At 43.6% G+C, this 22,039-nt stretch overlaps 1 protein-coding gene across 1 annotated transcript; it reads left to right on the forward strand.

Annotated features, from left to right (window-relative positions):
• Positions 1-1,311: 1,311 nt before the first annotated feature.
• LOC307070417 (E3 ubiquitin-protein ligase TRIM39-like) lies at positions 1,312-3,561 on the forward strand. The gene is made up of 2 exons (XM_079728871.1): positions 1,312-1,404; positions 1,509-3,561. The coding sequence occupies exon 2, from the start codon at positions 1,511-1,513 to the stop codon at positions 3,131-3,133; it is 1,623 nt and encodes a 540-aa protein (XP_079584997.1). The 5' UTR covers positions 1,312-1,404; positions 1,509-1,510; the 3' UTR covers positions 3,134-3,561.
• Positions 3,562-22,039: the final 18,478 nt, after the last annotated feature.

Raw genomic sequence — 22,039 nt, forward strand, 5'->3', positions numbered from 1 at the left:
TCAATGATACGGGCACAACTTTTTACGATCTGTAATGTTTGATAGGCTTACCACTATAATTTTAGTAATTCTGTTTATTATGTAGGCTACTTGTTTAGTTGTATTCGTTGTTAAAGCATATTGGTAATAAACAACTCAGTCGAACCAACTGAATGTTCTCGTGTGTTCAGCCGACGATCCTTCCTGTTTCTTCAGTCTAAATCCTCTAAACTGAGCAGATATTTCTCCAGAGCTCTCTGTTGGTTATCCTAGCAGCACACCCTGGGGGGTCCTTCCAGCCCCTTGGATCCCAGCAGGTCTCTGGTGTCCTGCCCCCTGGCGTTGGCCCAGCCTTCAGTCCCTCCCGCCGGCTCTTCCTCCACTCACCGGTGGCTTGGTGGACCAGCTCAGTCCTCTGGAGACAACAGAATATTTTGAATTATGACTAATAAAGCACGTATATAATCGAATGGTTATGATGGTAACAGCGCATGGGAAATATCTATAGTTTGAAGTGAGTTGTGTGTGTGTGTGTGTGTGTGTGTGTGTGTGTGTGTGTGTGTGTGTGTGTGTGTGTGTGTGTGTGTGTGTGTGTGTGTGTGTGTGCGTGTGTGTCTGCGTGAGAGACCCACTTTTAGCAGCAGGGGGTGAACTAGTACTTCAAACGGGGCTGTATCTGTATCACAGACTGTATCGCTGTCTGCTGCTCTCAGCTCTGCTGCTCGTATGCTGTGCGCGTGCACATCGGGGAGAGTTCCTACAGCAGCGTAGCGCCAAAAAAACAGCTATTCTGCTAGTCTGTTTCTGTTGAAAATCGGTTTGGGGTTAGATAAAAAGTATTCGGGGAAGCCCCGGAAACCCGGAGAGATCAACACCGTTTAATCATCACGGTTACAGTCGCAAACCCCCACTAAATCCCCCCAATGTCTCTCGTTTTGCTCCGGCTCTCTTTTAACTCCAGAAAGAGGAGAAGACACATCAACGCATTTGAAGAGGCCGACACAGTGCATGAATGCAGTGCAGCCATTTACCGTGGGCGAGGAGGCAGGTGTTAGGGGAGGAGGCAGGTGTTAGGGGAGGAGCCAGGTGTTAGGGGAGGGGCCAGGTGTTAGGGGAGGAGCCAGGTGTTAGGTGAGGAGCCAGGTGTTAGGGGAGGAGCCATGTGTTAGGGGAGGAGGCAGGTGTTAGGGGAGGAGCCAGGTGTTAGGGGAGGGGCCAGGTGTTAGGGGAGGAGCCAGGTGTTAGGTGAGGAGCCAGGTGTTAGGGGAGGAGCCATGTGTTAGGGGAGGAGAGGAGAGGAAGGTATATTGAGGAAACGAAACTTAACATTTATAGAAACCAAAACAACAGACGTCGAAGCTGTTCTCCCTTTCAGGAGAAAAATAAAACGCATTTTGGAACAAAAAGTCTGACCGTAAGAACAAGGTAAGTAAAACAGCACAACTTTGAGAAAGTTAAAACCTCTCTTCCCGTTATGGAATTAGAAATCGATAATTGCTCAATACATAAACCTTGTCGTCTGTGTCTAGGAATGGCCTGTGCTAACACTTGGTGGTCTGAAGAGAACTTTTTATGTTCCATCTGTCTGGATGTGTTCAACAGTCCAGTTACCACCGCATGTGGACACAACTTCTGCAGAACCTGTATTACACAGTTCTGGGATGAACAAGTCCAGTACAAATGTCCTGTTTGCAACGAGATTTTCCATAAAAGACCTGATATACAGGTCAATACCTTCTTATCAGAGCTGGCAGCTCAGTTTAGAACAACCGTACGAGTAAAAGAGCAGCCTTGTGTTGAACCAGCAGAAGTTCCCTGTGACGTCTGTACTGGGACCCAGCAGAAGGCCGTGAAGTCCTGCCTAATGTGTTTTACCTCTTACTGCCAAACCCACCTGGAGCCACATCAGAGAGTCGCTGGCCTAAAGAAACATCGGCTGGTCGAGCCTATGGACCGTCTGGAAGACAGGATGTGTAAGAAACACGACCGACTTCTGGAGCTCTTCTGCCAGACTGAACAGGTGTGTGTGTGTCAGTTCTGCACAGAGGGTGACCACAAGTCCCATCCTGTTGTACCTCTAAAGGAGGAATATGAAGTGAAGACGGCCCAGCTGGGGAAGACGGAGACTGACGTTCAGCAAATGATCCAGGAGAGAAAACAAAAGATTAAGGAGATCAAAGACACAGTGGAACTGAGCAACAAAGACGCAGACAGAGAGATAGCCCATGGTGGGCAGGTCTTCGCTGCTCTGATAGGCTGTGTTGAAAAGGGCCAGGAGGAATTCAACCAAACGGTTCAAGAGAAACTGAAATCCACAGTGAAACGAGCTGAAGACCTCATCAAAGAGCTGGAGCAGGAAATAGAAGATCTGACCGATAGAAGCTCAGAGGTGAAGCGGCTCTCACACACTGAAGACCACCTCCAATTCCTCCAGACCTTCAGATCCCTGAAGGATCCTCCACCCACCAGGGACTGGACCACGGTGGAGGTCCGTCCTCCGTCATACATAGAGACCTTGACGAGATCCCTGGATCAGCTGGAGGAGACACTTAACATGGAGATGAAGAAGCTGCGTGATGCTGAACTGAAAATGGTCCAGCAGTATGAAGTAGATGTGACTCTGGATCCTGATACAGCTCATCCCACGCTCATCCTGTCTGAGGATGGGAAACAAGTACATTATGGAGATGAAGAGAAGGAACTCCCAGACAACCCTAAGAGATTTACAGAGTATACATTTGTTCTCACGAGGCAGAGCTTTTCCTCAGGGAGATTTTACTTTGAGGTCCAGGTTAAAGACAAGACTGCATGGTGGTTAGGAGTGGCCAGAGAGTCCATCGACAGAAAAGGTAAGACAGAGTGGACCCCTGAGACGGGTTACTGGACTCTTTACTACGAAGAGGATGGGTTGGTATTCATTGATAACCCTGATGTCCGTCTCCCTCTGAGAGCTGAGCTCCAGAAGGTGGGGGTGTTTGTTGATTATGATGAGGGTCTGGTCTCCTTCTATGATGTGGAAGCCAGAGTTCATATCTACTCTGCTACTGGCTGCACCTTTACTGAGCCTCTCTATCCAATCCTCGATCCATGGTATCATGAAGAAGGTAGAAACTCTGCCCCCCTGATCATCTCACCTGTCAATCAAACAGACTAGGACCTTTGTTTGATAATAAAACAATCAAACGACCAAAACAACTAATGTTGTTTCCTGAATTACAATAGAATTAGAATCTCTACTATTTGAGATCTCAGATGTCTGCATTAATGTCATACTGCTGTCATTTAACGAGGAGAATATCTTTAAGAATGAACCCTGCAGTTGTCTAACATAACCCTTTATAAAGGGTTATATTACACTCCATTTATGTGTGTGTTTTCCCTTTATTTCTTTTACACGTTTAAAGATATACAATTTGTTGCAGTTATGTAGAACATGTTTAGAGGATTAACATGTATAAATAATAATTCGATTTTTTTAACATTTCTATTGGTTTTAACTTCTGAATATTGAATAACAAAACAATTCAATGTTCCTACACTTTTGTTTTTAATAAAAAGAAAAGGCAAATTTTGTAATGTGTAGGCCAACATTACTTACATTGTAATGGATCATTTCAGGGGAATAGATACATTCCAGTCCAATGGTGTTCAGTATAAATACTGTTTCTGTAATAAAAAAGTGTAATACAAAAAATAAAATAGTTTATTTCTAAAACCCTTATTTTGATGATTTTGAGATTGATGGTACGTTTTAAATTATTGAAGAAATGTAAAAGTTTGTAGTTGATAAACCAGTAAATTAATCTCCAATATACAACAACCCAACATCTGTTTCCCAATTACACAAAGGTCACAGTGACTACACGTAAAGATACTCCCCATGTGTATGATACTGTGACTTTGTCTTGTCAGCTCTCTTCTCCTCTCTTCTCCTCTCCATCCTCTCTCCTCTTTCCTAAACTCTTCTCCTCTCCTCTCCCCTCTCCTCTCTGTTGGCATGTTTAGAACATAGATCTTTAGACTTTACTTTTAGTTGAAGATGTTGCAAGCGGTGGATCTAACAATGAGAGGCCAGAGGAGGTGGAGAGGAGGAGGACCATATGTGAGCAGTAAATCACATACTTTCCCTTTCACTACTTTTGATCATGCGTACTTCCGGTCCCAGACAGGAAGTAGTGGGGTCTCTGTGCCAGATGTGTGTGTGAGCCGGATATGTGTGTTGATGGGTGGGTGTGTGTATGAGTGTGTGTGTGTGTGTGTGAGTGAGTGTGTGTGCTTATGTGTGTGTGTGTGTGTGTGTGCCATGCCAGTTGTTCTCTTCTGGCGTAATGGGATTCTGTTCAGTAAATACCTGCCATTCACCGGGAACCTTTGGATTCTTTTGCTGCCCTCCACGGCTTTCATCTGAGCCTGAATGAGGGCCTCCAGTACATGTGTCTCTGACGAGCACAGCAGACAAAGCATCAGAAGAAGGCCCTGTCGCTGAGTCGGGGAACCGGCCCGTCTCACAGAAGTTGGAACGTGGAATGACCAATCGGTGCACACCAGGACGGCTGGACCCCCCACACACACTACGGGGGCACCAGAGGAGCACTCTCCTTTGACAAGACCAATAGAAGAACCCGAACCCAACAACCAGGCCAGGTCGGGGTGGGGGGGGTGAGTAAGAGCCGATGCATCCGGTCATGATCCGGGGAGGGCAGAGGAAGAACAGAGCGGCACGGGAGAGCAGAAGAGGAAGCAGCGACAGAGGAGCTTGATGTGTCTGGTCAGCCATCTCTCGGTGCACGATCCGGGCGTGTCCGACCACAAGGCCATCTCAATGGAGCTACCGTTGTGTTCTTGAAGAAGGTACTTCAATCCGGGTCGCTTCTAACTCACTTTACTTGTTAAAGTATTTCGGTATGGTAACTATGAATCAAAAGGAGGGAATAGTATTTAACACGCGTGGAGAGAGATACCGCAGCGCTATCTCCCAGCCCCGGGGGGGCTTTCCCCGGGGCTCTCAACGGCTCTGCCATATGTCTCTGAACTCATCAGACTCCCACTCCCCGTTTGTATCAAGTAGGCGGGGCCTATGTGAAGTAGGCGTGGCCTATGTGAGGTAGGCGTGGCCTATGTGCCGTATTGGCTCCTCACCTGTCTAAAGGTGCTGCCATCTGTGGCTGGAGTAGTCATTGCAGCTTATATGTCGGTCCTGCTCCCCTTGTGGCTATGTATAGTAATTACAGATTATATGTTCGATCCTGCGTCCTTGTGGCTATGTGGAGGTAATGCAGCTTGTGTGTTCGATCTTGCTTCCTTGTGGCTATGTGGGGGCAGCTTATGTGCTTAAAATACGTAACACTACCCACCCTGTCCCCCCTCAATAAGCCCATCGGACAAATCAGTTTCAGGCACCTTAAAAACATCAACCCAGTCAGCATGACTACAGCCCCTACCCCCCATTTCAGTCACTGAATCTGTGGATCTCTACAATTCATCCCTCTGCACCCTCCTGGAGCGCCATGCCCCAGCCAAGCCCAGAACCGTCACCTTCACATGCTCAGCCCCCTGGTACACCAGGGAGCTACGACTGCTGGAGACAACGGGGACTGGCTGTCCACAAACTAGCCTAGCGGGAACATCCGACGGCCTGCAGCAAGTCCCTCAGTGACACGCGGTCCCGGTTCTACCCCCACATAATCAACCACAGCCCTGGTAACTCCAAGCAGCTTTTCTCAACCGTAAATCATCTCCTCAAACCTCAGACCCCCCCCCCCCACACTCAGACAACACGCAGCAGCGGTGCAACAGCTTCATCTCCTTCAAAACGAAAGTAGACAACATCCGCTCCCTTCTGTGCTGCCCTCAGTTCGGGACTCCTCATTTTACTTTGTCTTCACATTTTTAGCATCCATTTTCCATATTTACCATATATAGTTTACTTTGAAAACCAATGTGTTTCAGTAACTGTCTAAATACAAAAAAAAAGGGGAATTCCTTCATCCAAACAGTCCTTTTTCCGTTCATCACTTTAGTGGTCAGAACTGCATTATTTAGCTCACACTGCCATCTATTGGCTCAGACATGTGACAGCATATAACTAAGAAATTAAAGGTAACAGAATCTTGGACAGGACAAAAGAAAAATCGTGGCTATTTGGATTTTGCCAAACGGTGGATCAAGCCTTGCTTACCACACGCGTATTATTTGTTAACTGAGTAATTACAACGTTGTTTTCTCAACCCTACATCGACAAACATGGGGAGGCCCAGAAGTGTAAGGGCGGCCCCTTCTGGCAGCTATAGGTATGTTCAGTTTTCAGAAGGAAGACGAAAATCGTGTCAAAAGTGGTATCAAAATAGGTTTTATTTTACATTTGACAACATTGTCCAACTGCATGAAAACATTTTGCATATAAACCTTTAAAAACAAGGAGACAATGTTTCCATTTAGCAAATTGTACAAAAGAATCATTCACAAAAAAAACGTATTAAGTAAATCATGAACTCATTTGCATCGTAATATTAACCAAATCACCAAAGCACAAGGACAGTCTTAACGGCAATGTCTCCAATGTTCAGGCTTGTCAGTAGTCTTACTAGGCCACCACTTGAGTCAATATTCCACTAGTTTGTGCAAACCAGGCGACTCCTTGTGAAGTGGTTCCCCATTATTGTCGCTCTCTCCAGGTGGACTGGATATGTTAAGGCTTGAAATCTAAATGTTTTGAGGCTATTTATGTCCAACATGAAAGGCAAAGCGCTGAACATTTTGGAGAATAATGACACTAGTAGGCAGAATGTAAACCACCTCCAAATCGCTAAACGTTTTGCCAAGTAGCCTATATAATATCCTACTTTGGCAAGTAAACCACATTTTAACATCTTGCATAAATTAAATATATATATATGATGGTGATATAAACTCTGCCCCCCTGATCATCTCACCTGTCAATCAAACAGACTAGGACCTTTGTTTGACAATAAAATAATCAAACGACCAAAACAACTAATGTTGTTTCCTGAATTAGAATAGAATTAGAATCTCTACTATTTGAGATCTCAGGTATCTGCATTAATGTCATACTGCTGTCATTTAACGAGGAGAATATCTTTAACAATTAACCCTGCAGTTGTGTAATATAACCCTTTATAAAGGGTTATATTACACTCCATTTATGTGTGTGATTTCCCTTTATTTCTTTTACACGTTTAAAGATATACAATTTGTTGCAGTTATGTAGAACATGTTTAGAGGATTAACATGTATAAATAATAATTCGATTTTTTTTTAACATTTCTATTGGTTTTAACTTCTGAATATTGAATAACAAAACAATTCAATGTGATTTTAATAAAAAGAAAAGGCAAATTTTAGGCCTACATTACATTGCCTACATTGTAATGGATCATTTCAGGGGAATAGATACATTCCAGTCCAATGGTGTTCAGTATAAATACTGTTTCTGTAATAAAAAAGTGTAATACAAAAAATAAAATAGTTTATTTCTAAAACCCTTATTATGATGATTTTCGAGATTGATGGAACGTTTTAAATCATTGAAGAAATGTAAAAGTTTGTCGTTGATGACCCAGTAAATTAATCTCCAATATACAACAACCCAACATGTGTTACACAATTACACAAAGGTCATGTGTTACACAAAGGTGACAGTGACTGCATGTAAAAATTCTCCCCATGTGTGTGAGTACCGTGACTTTGTCTGGTCAGCTCACCTCTCTCCATCCTCTCCTCTCTCCTCTTCTCTCCATCGTCTCCTCTCCTCTCTCTTATCTCTGCTCTCTTCTCTAGCTCATCTTGTGTTCATTATTGTCGTACATTACGCATTAAGTGTGTTCACATGTCAAAAGTCACTCCATTTAGATTGGTGGATCTAAAATAGATGTTGTACAACTGAACTCCCACTGGGCGAGTTCCGCTGTAGTGAATCACTATGGTGACGTTGACCCTCCCGCTCGTGCGGAGTCCTCCTCCCCATAAGCCACGCCCACTGACTGCCTGGACGGCGCGAGGGGAGGGAGAGATCCCGACGCTGTTGGCACGAGGGCCGTGGACCGCGGTACCTGCTCTGAGTAGCCAGCAGCATGGGAATGAATAACCCAATAAAGTGTCGTTAGTCGCCTTTTAGAAATAAAGGCGCAAAGAGAGTCATGATACGTGGACAACTGTTAATGATCTGTAATGATTTTTACTACTATTGTAGCTCCCTCCAGTTAACAGTCACGGACACAAGGCGTTCTTGTTTACGGGCATTTATTAGCTGAGTCATCCTCGATGCCATCAAACATGCCGTGAGAACTAAATAAAGGCATAGAAATCATACAAGAGTTACATAAATAAGAATATTATCACAGAGAATAACTTATAATTACAATTTTAAGGAAGTGAAACAGGCAACACTGAGGCAACTTCTCTCCTGTGTCTCTCGGTGAACTAACAAATGTAAAGACGTTACCACTTATCTCCACGAGCGGCAATTGGCTCGGCATGCGCTGCAAGCTCCGATGCTGGTACTACAGCATGAACCTCTGCACCCCAGAACAATAGTTCCGCTATACATTACATGAACAGGTAAGCTTGTAAACATATTTCAAAATAAAGTAAATGCAGATAAATATATGATATATTTAAATGTGGTGTCATTCTTATTAAAACTATTCTTTCATGAAACTTAAAATTATTCTAATGAACGAAAATCATGCAACTGTTTCTGCTGGAAGCTACAACTATTATTTTAGTTATTTTGTTCATTTTGTACTTGTAAGTGACTTTTTTCAGTTATATTTGTTGTTTAAGCTTATTGGTTATAAACAACTCAGTCTAACCTACTGAATGTTCTCTCTCTCTGTTTCTCTCACAGTATCTCTGAATTGAAAATCCAATTCTACTGGCAGAAATACTGATATTAAGGAATTTTCCAGACAAAAGTAGTAAAATTGTAAGGCGAAAAAAATAAAAACTAGAACGAAAATTTACTTTGATTGTTGCTGTGTGGGAGATTTAATTATTGCATGTTTTGTTTCCAAAATGTTCATGAATAACATATAATATACATAATCTACCACATAATTTATCTTTTTTTTTTTTTTTAAATCGCACCTTATCCACCTGAAAACACGTATTAACAGTAGGCAGCCTGAGCCGATATAAGAGAAAGCTTTGGGACTGGGCAACCTGGATGGTGGTAGTCCAGAGCTATATATATATATACTATACACACTATATAGATGTATAGATATATACTGTGTGTATACATATATATAAAATAAATGATTGTGATGTAAGTGTTTGATTGGCTAATTTTATTTGATGCCTCAAATGGTGACTTAAATAGGCCTATTTCCTTTACAGTCAATTCTGGATTCAGGGTCTGCGTTCAGGGTCTTATCGACCAGGTAAACACGTGTCCTGCCATCCTCTGAGCTCCAGGAAACGCACCAAGTTCCAGGTGGTTAATATTTAGCTCAGACCTCGTTCACTCAATACATTCATGATCCAAAATCTGACAGCAGCTGACCTCAGATCTGGTGAACTGGGCCTTCATTTCTTTCACTTCATATGTTTTGACCAATCCTGTTGCTGGAGGCAGAGTTATTTGCAGACAAACTAGACCAGCACATGAACATTTTAAAATGTAAGTACACACACATTCCTGCATCATTAATTAAGGTGTATGACAGCTCCCTCTGCTGGACAGTTTGGACAACAGTCTCACACCAAACTACATTTTCCGTTTGAACCAAAGTAGCTATAGTACATTGATGTGAGACCGGGGGCCTCTACGAATTCTCTTTTTTGCATAGGAAATTCCCTTTCCTATGGAGATGACCCGGAAGGGCTTGGAGGAAAGGTGGTTCGAATTCTAAGAATGCTTAGGAAACCCTGCTTTAGCATCCTGAGCTTCCTTTGCGAAAGGAAAGGAGGCAGTGGTATCCCATAAACCTTTACAGCGGCAATATTTAAAGAAACATGCCGACAAAGTTTACCGACTCTACGCGAAGACGCACGAGAGACGCGGTAAAGCAGAAGAATAGAAAAGAAAATAAAATTGATAATAATGGATACCAATCCAGAAACATAATTTGAATATAAATGAATTCATTTGTTGCTGGTTAGTAAGAACATAAAATACACCATAAGAAAAGAAAATGCCAACTTCACATTTAAGAAAGACTACTAGGGGCAGTTAATTTCAACATCTACATAAGTTTAGCCTCTTTTTTTTCCCCCACATGTGAATTGGAATTCAAGTGGCCTAAAATATTCCCGTTGGCCATGTCCGACCTAAGTGATTCTCACTGTTGGCGATAACCTGATTGAAATCAATCAAGAACGCATGTGTAGCTCCCAAGTAGTTCACACGAGGCCAGAGGTCTTTGTTAGAAAACGGGGTTTTATTTCCAGGTCGAACCAACCCGTGAGAACTGGGTTTAGAGAGAAAAATAAATGAAAATAAATACAAATTCACAATATGCAAATGTCCGTTTTTACAGCAGCACAACAGGTGTTACATTACACCAAAAAACACTTCACACACACCTCACATACAGCCCGCAGCTCAATATTAACTTGCACATTTACAAACTTAACTTACATAAACATATTCACAACTTTACATAGTATGCAAATCACTATCACGCACAACCATGCAATTGAAAGCAACACAATAAAAACGTTCACATTCTTCTTAGATATAAATAAATGATAAACATACCTCGTCCACTGCTTACTACTTGAGGGAATCTTATCTTATTGCTTGTCCTTTATAGTTTTTTCTTCTTCTTCTTATGTGCTTTTACTTTTAACTTTAATTTATAGCTTATTGATTGTGCTGCTTCTTTCGCGCTGTTTGGCTAGGTACGTCGCTTAAAGGTGTCGTGTAGGAAACATATGACGGCGGCAATTAGTTCCGCCCCAGTGCCATTATAACCAGTAGGAACCAAAAACGGGAGGTTAACCAACTAAACAAACTGCCAATGTGCGGCAGTTACACTCCCACCAATCACCTGTGATTACTTAAACATCTTAAGGACATATACTGCATATAAAACATCAAATAAAGTAAATTTGGTCACTAATAAACAGAGTAGGCTTAATACCCTGTGGTCTTCAGTCTGCTTCCAACAGTGTGACTGTTTTATGAATGGGTCTCTCGAGGTGAACCGGCTTGGAGGTGCGCCTTCCCATTACATCCAGAGTTGAGTCGCCGATGAACAGCTTGAGCTTCCTTACCCTCTCATCCTTCCCGGGATAGACTTCGATAATCTTAGCTAACTTCCACTGGTTTCTCGGCGTCAGCTCATCCTTTAGTAGAACGATGTCATCAACCTTCGCGTTTCTGCAGTCTTTGACCCACTTCTGTCTGTGCTGGAGATTTAAGAGGTACTCCTTCTTCCATCGTGACCAGAAGTTGTTGGCTAGGAGTTGAACCCGACGCCATCTCTTGCGGATGTAAATATCTTCCTTAACGAACTTTCCAGGAGGAGGGGATATAATCGTAGACTTCATGGTCAGTATGTGGTTCGGTGTCAAAGGCTCGGGACTAGATGAATCATTCAGGTTATCAGTAGTCAGAGGTCGACTATTCACGATCGCCATGACTTCGTATAAGAATGTTCGTAGAGAGGAACAGTCAAGTTGTTTGGCTGACTGTTCTAGAATAGACGTCAAAACACTCCTGATGGTGCGGATTTGTCTTTCCCAGACACCACCCATGTGACTTGAAGCTGGGGTGTTCATGATGAACTCACATCCCAGTTCCTTGAGCTCCTCTTGATCCATCTCTCTCAATGCCTCATCAAACTCACGCCTTGCACCAGCGAAGTTTGTCCCTCTATCACATCTTATCTGCCGTACCATTCCCCGAATAGCGATGAAGGAGCGCAGAGCGTTAATGAAGGCATCGGTGGTCATGCTATCAAGCATCTCTATGTGTACTGCTCTAGAACACATGCAGGTAAGTAATAGCCCGTAACGCTTTAGCTCTTTCCTTCCTTCTTTGATGTGGAATGGTCCAAAGCAGTCCATCCCGCAGTAAGTGAACGGAGGAGTAGTGTCCATCCTATCTTCCGGGAGGTCTGCCATCTTTTGTTGTTCAGTGCCTCTTCTGAACTTCCTGCACTTGTAAATATGGGATGACACTGTCTTGCTGCATCCAAGGATCCATATGCCATTCGAGCGGAGCTCGTTCATAGTCATTCCTCGGCCCTGATGGTGCACTCTCTCGTGATAGTGCTTGACCAACAATGCTGACACATGACTGTCCTTTGTAAGAACTGCTGGATGCTTCACATGTGGATGTAGGGCAGCATGAGTTAAGCGGCCTCCCACTCTGATGATTCCTTTGTTATCCAGGAATGGACTTAGCTTGTTCAACTTGGACTTGCAACCTATCTCCTTGTGATGCTGGAGGCACTGGACTTCTTGAGATAGGGTTGCATGGTGAACCATCTTGATTATGGTCATCTCTGCTTCTCTTCTTTCCTCTAGACTGCTGGCTTCACAGGACTTCGGCTTGAGACCTTTGACCTCCTTTGCACGGCGCTGGAGCCTGGCAATAGCTTTTACCACTCTTAACCAGTCTGAGAACTTGTGTAGGCGATCTAAAAGCGACCTCACCTCCTTTGCCTGAGTATCATGAACCTGGGCCTTCTTGAGCTCTGGGTCACTAATTGAGATATCTCCCACCTTTACGTCTCCACTTGGTAGCTCTTTCTGCCACAGAAAGGCTGGGCCTGTGAACCAGTTAGAGGCTACAAGCTGTTCTGCCGTGAGACCTCTTGAGGCGTGATCTGCTGGGTTCTCCTCAGTAGTCACATACCTCCACTGCGCTGACTCTGTGCTTCGCTTGATGCGTTCTACACGGTTTGCTACGAACACATGAAATCTTCTGGCTTCATTACTGATGTATCCAAGTACAACCATAGAATCAGTCCAAAATACTTCTTGTAGGCATTCTACTTTGAGCTCTTTCTTGAGCAGGTCACTGATGCGGACAGCTACCACTGCTGCTGACAGCTCTAGTCTTGGTATGGTCGTGACCTTAGAAGGGGTGACTCTTGACTTTCCCATGACTAAGGTACAGTGGACTTCACCTGATGTACTGACCGCTCTGAGGTATGAGCACTCTCCGTAGCCTGACACACTGGCGTCCGAAAAATGGTGGAGCTCATAGTGCTGAACGTTGCAGCTTGGTGGAGTGTAGCATCTCTGGATCTTCACACCAGCCAGGTTTTTCAGGTCTTTGAGCCACTATTCCCACAAGGGTCGAAGGTCATCAGGCAAGGGGTCATCCCAACTGAGCTTGTCACGACACATCTGCTGCAGTATCTGCTTTCCAACCAGGATGAAGGGTGCCACGAACCCAAGCGGGTCATATACTGAGGCAACCGTGGACAAGACTCCTCTTCGGGTAAATGGATTTTCTTTGACAAGCACTCTGAACTGGAACTGGTCAGAAGACACGCACCACTGAACACCGAGTGCTCTATCCATGTGTTGCTCTCCGAGTGCCATGTCCAAGTCCTTGGCAACTTTAGCACATTCCTCTTTAGGGATTGTGGCTAGGACTTCCTTGCTGGTAGAGATGAACTTATGCAGCCGGAGTTTGCCTGTGCTACATAGTTCTCTTGCCTCTTTCACTAGTTGGATCGCTTGCCTTTCAGATGTTACACTTGCCAACCCATCATCATCAGATATCCATTCTCCCACCTTAGGAAACGTAGGTAATCTTGATCTTCTGCATTCACGTGGAACTGGTGAAACATGCGCTCAATATCGCACATGATTGCCACAGGACCTCGACGAAACCGACAGAGGACTCCGATCAAGGTGTTTGTCAACTCTGGGCCTGTCAGGAGATGATCATTCAGGCATGTCTCTTTAAATCTTGCAGAGCAGTCAAAGACGACTCGAATTTTCCCAGGCTTTTGCGGATGATACATCCCGTGGTGGGGAATGTACCATGCTGGGGCTTTGCTGATATCTTCTTGTGGGACCTTTTCTGCATCTCCACGGGTTATGGTCTCGTCCATGAAGGTCTTGTAGTCTTGGTAATACTGCTTGTTTCTCTTCAGCTTCCTTTCTAGGCATCTGAGACGGTGGATAGCACATATCTTGTTATCTGGTAAGTTAGGTCTGTCTTTCTTGAATGGCAGTGGCATTTCGTAATGACCATCCTCCTTGAGCCTGATGCCTTTTTCCATCCTTGACAGGAATCTGAGGTCTTCTTGAGATATGTTGCCGTCCTCTGAAGCTTTTTCCACAAAGTCAGATTCCAGCACCTTGATGACAGCTGAAGGCGAGACAACTTCCTGGATTTGTGTTCTACAGACGTAGTGCACTTCGTTTGTGAGGTTTGAAAAGGATGGATTACCTGGTATCACTTGCTTAACGATGACCTGGTGACTCACTCCAATCGCGTCTCCATAGTCGAGTGATAGGTTGCCGTAGCCAACTACACTCCAGCCCAAGTCAGTTCTCAGTGCAAAGGGCTGATTGTCTTCCCCAGAAACCACTTGTCTTGGGACGAGTGCTTGAGTACAGTTGTAGCCAATTAGCAAGCCTACGTCGCAGCTTTGGTGCGGAGCTATCTCATCTGCGATGTGTTCGAGATGTGGCCATGCTTTCGCCGTCTCTGGTGTGGGAATATGATCTCTGTTTGCAGGTATGAAATCTCTTGTATAGGTCACTGGCAGGGGAATTATCTTGTCCGAATGCATTCCTCTTACTTGCAGACCAGTCAGTTTCCTACAGGACACAACAGTGTTTCTTGAAGCCATTGTTGAGAGTTTTAGCTGAACTGGTTCGTTCTTCGCATGTAGAGCCTTTGCAGTGTCGTCCAGGAGAAAGGTTGTGTCACTCTGTGTATCAAGAAGTGCATACACAAGAACTTCACGATCAGGCTCACTTGAGGCCCACACCCACACTGGGATGATGGTGGATGTATGAGTGCCTTTGACATGCTGGAGGACTCTATTGGATGTTGCTTCAAGTGAGGTTCTTGTTGCCCTATCCTGTGACCGTTCAATTTTGCGTCCATTTGACATGTCTCTTGCTGCATCAGGCATTGTTGACCTCCTTCCTTCCTTGCGTGCGATTATCATGGAGGCAAGTCGGGTGTTTTTTCTCACACGTTTTGCAGATCATTCTGTTTTCGCAGTCCTTTGAGCGGTGGCCAGACTTCAGACAGCCAAAGCACAACTTATTTTCTTGCACAAACTTGACCCGGTCAGAGACAGTTTCATCTTTGAATTTATAACACTGGTGAAGACTGTGCCCTGTCCTTTCACAGAACACACAGCTTGTGGCGGCAGCCTTTTCGTCTGAATTTGTAGCCAATACCTTTGCTCCAGGACCTCTGTTCCTTGGATCTGGATTCCTTGGAGTCTGCAAACACTTTCACGAGGGCTGCAGTGGTATCTTCTTTGTTCAGAAGTGGCATAGCTTGTGGTTGAGGGTGATGCTTTGACAGGTTACGTTCCTGTTTGACCTCCTTCCTTTCCTCCTTCAAGGGGACATGTTGATGGAGCAGCGCTTCCACTTCTTCATCTGAGCCTTCATTCTGCTCATATACTTGCAGTCGGGCCTTGGCAGCCTTTAGATTCTTTAATGTATCCATTCGCTCTATTTGCCTGCGTTTGGCCTCTAGAACCCTCTTCCTTTCTGATTCTTCGGCTTCAAGAACCCTCTTCCTCTCTGATTCTTCAGCTTCAAGTTTTTCAAGTTCTTCGATATGTCGTTCCTTTTCGAGCAGAACTTGAAATTCGGCTTCATTGGCAGCAGCTTCGGCAGCGGCGTATTGCCTGTGTGAAGAAGACTGACTTGAACGTCTGGATGTGAATTTTGAGCTGCTTCGAGAGCTTTGGGCAGAGAACTTGGAGGACTTGGTGTGTTGAGACTTAATGCTTATATTATCTGAGACTACAGACTTGCTCACAGATCCTGTTTCTTCAACACCTTGTTCATCATCCACTTGACATTCACCCCTTTCAGTTTTTAGATAACCTCTTGCAGTTTTGATTATCTTCTTTGTTACTGCTTCACAGGTGTCTACTCTGCGACGTGTGTCTTGGTCTGGAATTTTGATGTGTCTTAGCTCTTCATAAACATCATTTAGATTATTTGAGGCATTGGTGACCTTGGTAATGTGTTCATGCAGCAGGTTGTTTGAGCATTGACCACTCAGCGTACCTTTGGCGTCCTTAATGATAGTCTTCCACTTCTCGTAGCTCACGCTGAAACGGTGTGCAACCTTTCTTACTTGCTCATCGTGCAGTTCTTGGCCCTTCTCCGTCAATTTACGAACTCTTTGGCCTCTTTGTGGCTCTTGTGAGGTAGTGGGGTTATCAGCTTCAGTGCCTTCGGTCGTTTGTGGTTGTGCTTCTGTGCAGTGCTGCTTCATGTCATCATCACTGACACGTTCTTCGTCACTCTCAGGGGCTAGCTCAAACTCTGACATTTTACTTGGGTTACTTTAGTTTGGTTTAAATCCAAAATTATCTTTAGCTTAGTAATTAACTCAGTAGTAAAGTTGGGTTCAGGGTAGCTTACAATATTTTTTAGGTATTTGTTTACAGCTGTATTTAACTTAAATCACAATAAACACAAAGATATTGCCTCTTTCAAAAGGTAAGCTACAGACATATTAAACACTTGCTAAGTAACAGCAATACACTTTTAAATTCACAGTAATACAGTTGTCTCTTAATTTAGTGTCATTGGTTTAACAGAAATTTTACAGTGTAACCACCAATATACACAATCTCAATAACACAATGTGAGTATCAATGCGCTTCAAATAATCAAATAAAAGGTCGGTAAACATCAACTTGTTATATGAAAATGAAAATAAAGTTTCAGTCTCTTGTGCACTTAAAGTCAATGGTTTAAATAAACTGTACTGAAAAATGCACAAATGATCTCAGTCTCTCAGTGCAAAACACTTAAGTCTTTTATTTGCAGCCATGTTCACGCCGTCCTGGTGGTAAAGGATACACACGCGGCATGGAGATGGCCGCTGCTGTCTGGTTGCGTCTTCCTCGGCTACTCATGCAGAGCAGTCGAGTTCCCACTGTAGCTCCCAAGTAGTTCACACGAGGCCAGAGGTCTTTGTTAGAAAACGGGGTTTTATTTCCAGGTCGAACCAACCCGTGAGAACTGGGTTTAGAGAGAAAAATAAATGAAAATAAATACAAATTCACAATATGCAAATGTCCGTTTTTACAGCAGCACAACAGGTGTTACATTACACCAAAAAACACTTCACACACACCTCACATACAGCCCGCAGCTCAATATTAACTTGCACATTTACAAACTTAACTTACATAAACATTCACAACTTTACATAGTATGCAAATCACTATCACGCACAACCATGCAATTGAAAGCAACACAATAAAATCGTTCACATTCTTCTTAGATATAAATAAATGATAAACATACCTCGTCCACTGCTTACTACTTGAGGGAATCTTATCTTATTGCTTGTCCTTTATAGTTTTTTCTTCTTCTTCTTATGTTCTTTTACTTTTAACTTTAATTTATAGCTTATTGATTGTGCTGCTTCTTTCACGCTGTTTGGCTAGGTACGTCGCTTAAAGGTGTCGTGTAGGAAACATATGACGGCGGCAATTAGTTCCGCCCCAGTGCAATTATAACCAGTAGGAACCAAAAACCGGAGGTTAACCAACTAAACAAACTGCCAATGTGCGGCAGTTACAGCATGGATCAAAAAGCGCTTGTTTTAGTCAATCTACGGAAAACTGTAGTTTAGCACTAGATACGCCAGAGTTCGGCAATACCCCCCGTCGCGCAATGACGTTGGTTAGGAAGAGAGGAGTCTAATTCATTTTAAACAGTGCCATCTTTAACTATGTTCGAAAGGAAGCATCTTTTCATCTCTCCTTGACCCAATGACGTTTTCCACAAAGGTTAAGGAAAGGAGGCATAAAGGTTAGGAGATTTGACTATTCGTTGAGTCAGTGGTTTGAACGAGTTGTAGTAGCAGAGAATGGCCTGAGGGGGCAGTATGTACATTGTTAAATTCATGAATTTAGTAGTAATCAGTGTTGGGCAAGTTACTTTAAATTAGTAACCTAGTTACAGTTACTAGTTACTTCTTTCAAAAGTAACTCAGTTACTTTAAGTTACTCGTAACTTTCAAGGTAACTAGTTACTAGGGAAAGTAACTTTTTTTTCCTAAATTATCTTATTTGTATCTTATGTGTTGCCTCCCTAACTGGATAGCTAGGGAGGCTGCCAGTCCTCTGGCTTGCTTACATGTAAGTCCTATCCTACCACAAGCGCAATGCGCCACTAGTGACCTGAACGTGCCATAGCAGTGTAGTAGTGTGAGTGCAAATGAATGAAATATTTCAATTGTTTCCAACTGTTTCCAACCCTCTACAAATGCACACACATTATTTTGGGGTTGATGTTGCATAGTGTTCGACAAAACTGTAAAATTTGATCATTGTACCCAGTATCACTACGATGAAGCAGTTGATCAACAAAACACAACATACAGTATGTTTTGAAACTTTTGATAGGCATATTTATCGTAGCCATTGAAACAGATACAAAGTATAGTTTTGGCAGTACAAAAATTAAACTGTGCCTCAGACCATTTACCAACTGTAGGAATCAATAGTGCAAAACTGATACAATAGATGTTTTCAATGTAAACACAGTGAGGTTTATCCGTTCTTTGTAAGTTAACCTTAACTCAAAACAGCTAAACTCCACATACTGGAGACCTCATCATCAATAATGATGGGCAAACTTAAAAGTATTTTCAGCCTCACAAAGAAACTAAATAAATAAAAAGTACTTTCAGCCTCACAAACATAGTTAATGTTTAACAAAAATAATATTTCCTCCACTCTGGCCGTTTAGATAAATAAAACAACTGATGAAATCAATAGTGGTGGATAAAGTGCTTTAGTAGTCTATGTCTATATCAGTCTTTGTCCATACATCTCCGTCATTTGTTTAGCTGTGTCTGGGTTATAGACTGTGCAACAGGCTTTGTAAAATGAAGCTTTTGTTGTTTGGCTGGAGCGGCTTCTCCTTTAGCGTCGGCGGAGCTGACGTTATCAGCAGCATCACCTGTCTATTTCAACTAGCTTGGTAGATGCCTGTTGTTTCTGAAGATGTTTCATCAGATTAGAATTGCTAGTTTTTGATGTGGCTAGAGTTTTCGAACCTCCACAAAGATGACAGGTCACCAAAATATTCCTTATGTCTTTTACTGTCAGAAAGGAAAAATAGTGTGCATATTTCCATGAGAGAAATACAACACCTGGACCGTCGTCGACTGCCGCCAGTTTTAATTCATTTACTTGCGCATCGCTGCGTCACGTGACTTACGTCCGCTTCACGTCCACCACGGAAACTGTAGTTCTGGGTTATGCAAGTAACGAGCCTGTTTAAATCGCAGTAACGATAACGCGTTACTGATTTTGACAAAGTAATTAGTTACAGTGCTCGTTACCACAAAAGTAACGTAGTTACTGTAACGCGTTACTTAATAACGCGTTAGTCCCAATACTGGTAGTAATATAAAAAAAGTTGTATATTTTTACAAAATGCATTGCGTGAACATTGCTGAATAACATTTGTCATGTATATTAAATGTATTGGAGGAGTTTAGCTTGCCATTAACCAAGTTAAAGGACAATTAAATAAATCGCACCAAACATGCAGAAGACAATGTAGTATTTTAATATATAAACAACACTTGACAGAAGTTGAATACATGTTTTTGTCAAGGAAAGCAGAGGAAAACATTTTCCTAAATGTCGTTTAAAAATGTCCCCACCATTCAGAAAGCAAGTGAAGAGGTTTGTATAAAACCAGTCCTCCCTGACCAGCTCTGTCCCTGACTCTAAACCCTGACCCTCAACCCTAACGCTGAACCCTCTGAGGGCAGGAAGACGCTCCTTCAGAGTAAAGGTTCAAGAAGTCACTCCTTCAGAGTAAAGGTTCGAACCACGGAGAAGGAAGAAGAAGGGGAAGGAGTAGAGAGTAGTGAAGTAGTAAGGTTAGTGACAGACGTGAGGGAAAGGCGTGTGGAAGCACACAGGTACATGTGGGGCCGAGAAGATCACTCCCACTGGAGGTCATTGATCCATCAGCCTCAGACCGCTGAGCTCAGCAGGTCTCCTGGAGGACGAGGCTCAGATGAACTGAGGAGACGGGACCAGCAGGATGGCAGGATCAGGTGGGGTTTAGCTCAGGTGTGTCTACCCCTGACCAAACAGGATCAGGTGAGGTTCAGCTCAGGTGAGTGCCCGGACCATACAGGATCAGGTGAGGTTCAGCTCAGGTGTGTCTGCCCCTGACCAAACAGGATCAGGTGAGGTGAGGCTCAGGTGTGTCTGCCCCTGACCAAACAGGATCAGGTGAGGTGAGGCTCAGGTGTGTCTGCTCGGACCAAACAAGGATTAGGTTCAATATTCAAAAGCAATGCAAATGCAACATTATCTGAACCAAAGAGACGTCATTAAGGAGCAGGCAGGCATTAGGGCGCCTTGCTCAAGGACGCATCACTGTATTCTGAGGACTTGAACCCGGCACCATTGGTCTGAGAGTAGGACCCCCAACCCCCTACCTAATCCACTATGTCCAGATAATGCAAATTTACGAGGAATCCTTGATGGTCCCGGTCGTCCTCAGGATTTGCCTTCCAGATGTACGGCTTCTCCGTCAGTCCTCCAGATTCCTGGTCTGGTTACAAACGTAATTTCTCTAATGTAAGGTAACAAACACAGTAGCAGTTTGTCTCTAACGTAAGGTAACAAACACAGTAGTAGTTTGTCTCTAATGTTAGGTCACAAAGTGTGGCAACCCGGCCCGGGCCAATTAAGGACATGCAGAGCACCTGAGGAACAGGTGGAGAAGCAGGGCTTAAATAGCCTGCTTCTCCACTCATTCAGGGCTCTCCCAGCCATGTGGCTCCTGTACGGAGAGACCGGTCCTCGTAGGTGACGACATTCCACCCACGGGGGATAGGACCGTCGATTCCTCCCAGGTTTTTTTCGTTGTTGTCTTATTTTCAGCATGAGACTTTGTTTGAGTTTGGATTAAACATGCCCTTTTGGCTTTTGAAAAAAAAAAAAAAAAAAAGTTGTGTCCTGTTTGGGGAGCAGGTTGTTCGCTCACCGTGCCGGGTTACCACAAAACACAGTGGTAGTTTGTCTCTAATGTAAGGTAACAAACAAACAGTAGTAGTTTGTCTCTAATGTAAGGTAACAAACACAGTAGTAGTTTGTCGCTAATGTAAGGTCACAAACACAGTGGTAGTTTGTCTCTAATGTAAGGTCACAATCACAGGAGTAGTTTGTCTCTAATGTAAGGTCACAAACAGTGGTAGTTGGGCTCTATTGGAGTGTAACAAAGTAGCAGCTGTAGTTTGTCTGGTAACCAACCACAGTAGTATGCCGTAACTTGTACTGGACAAACTAATCCTGCGTTACAACAAGTCCACTCTGTTTACTTCATGCAAACTGAGGAGAATCCTTGTTGGTAGAGTGATGTCGTCCTCCAGAGTCCTGGCTCCTCCATCAGCTCTCCTCAGCCAGAGTCCTGGTCTGGAACAAACAGCGCAAGTCTGGCCCCAACGTCTGGTGGTAACAAACATGTAATTCGTCTTTTTTTTTAAGCCCTTTATTTCCACTTTGTTAGGTTAATAGAAACTTACAATCCTTGTTGGTAGAGTGATGGTCATCCTCCAGATTCACGCCTCCCCTATCAGCTCGCCTCCGCTCCAGAAACACGTTCTAGTAAGAAAAGCGGTAGCTGGTTAGCGCATGTCAGAGTAACAGCAGTATTTTGCCCTTTTCAAGTCAACCATGTTAAGTATATACAAACTTATGAGGAATCCTTGTTGGTTGATTCCTAGTCGTCCTCCAGCGTCTCACCTCCTCCATCAGCTCTCCTCAGACAGAGTCCTGGTCTGGAACAAACAGCGCAAGTCTTGCTTCAACATGTGGTAAAACAGATGTAGTTGTCTGGTATGTATGGTACAAACGCCGGTAGTTTGTGGTAGCAG

Source organism: Pollachius pollachius (genome assembly GCF_949987615.1).
Source record: "Pollachius pollachius genome assembly, chromosome: 2".
Classification (NCBI taxonomy): domain Eukaryota; kingdom Metazoa; phylum Chordata; class Actinopteri; order Gadiformes; family Gadidae; genus Pollachius; species Pollachius pollachius.

Bases quoted from the DNA above. Each gene is read 5' to 3' on its own strand.
- LOC307070417 (XM_079728871.1), top strand. From the start codon at position 1,511: ATGGCCTGTGCTAACACTTGGTGGTCTGAAGAGAACTTTTTATGTTCC.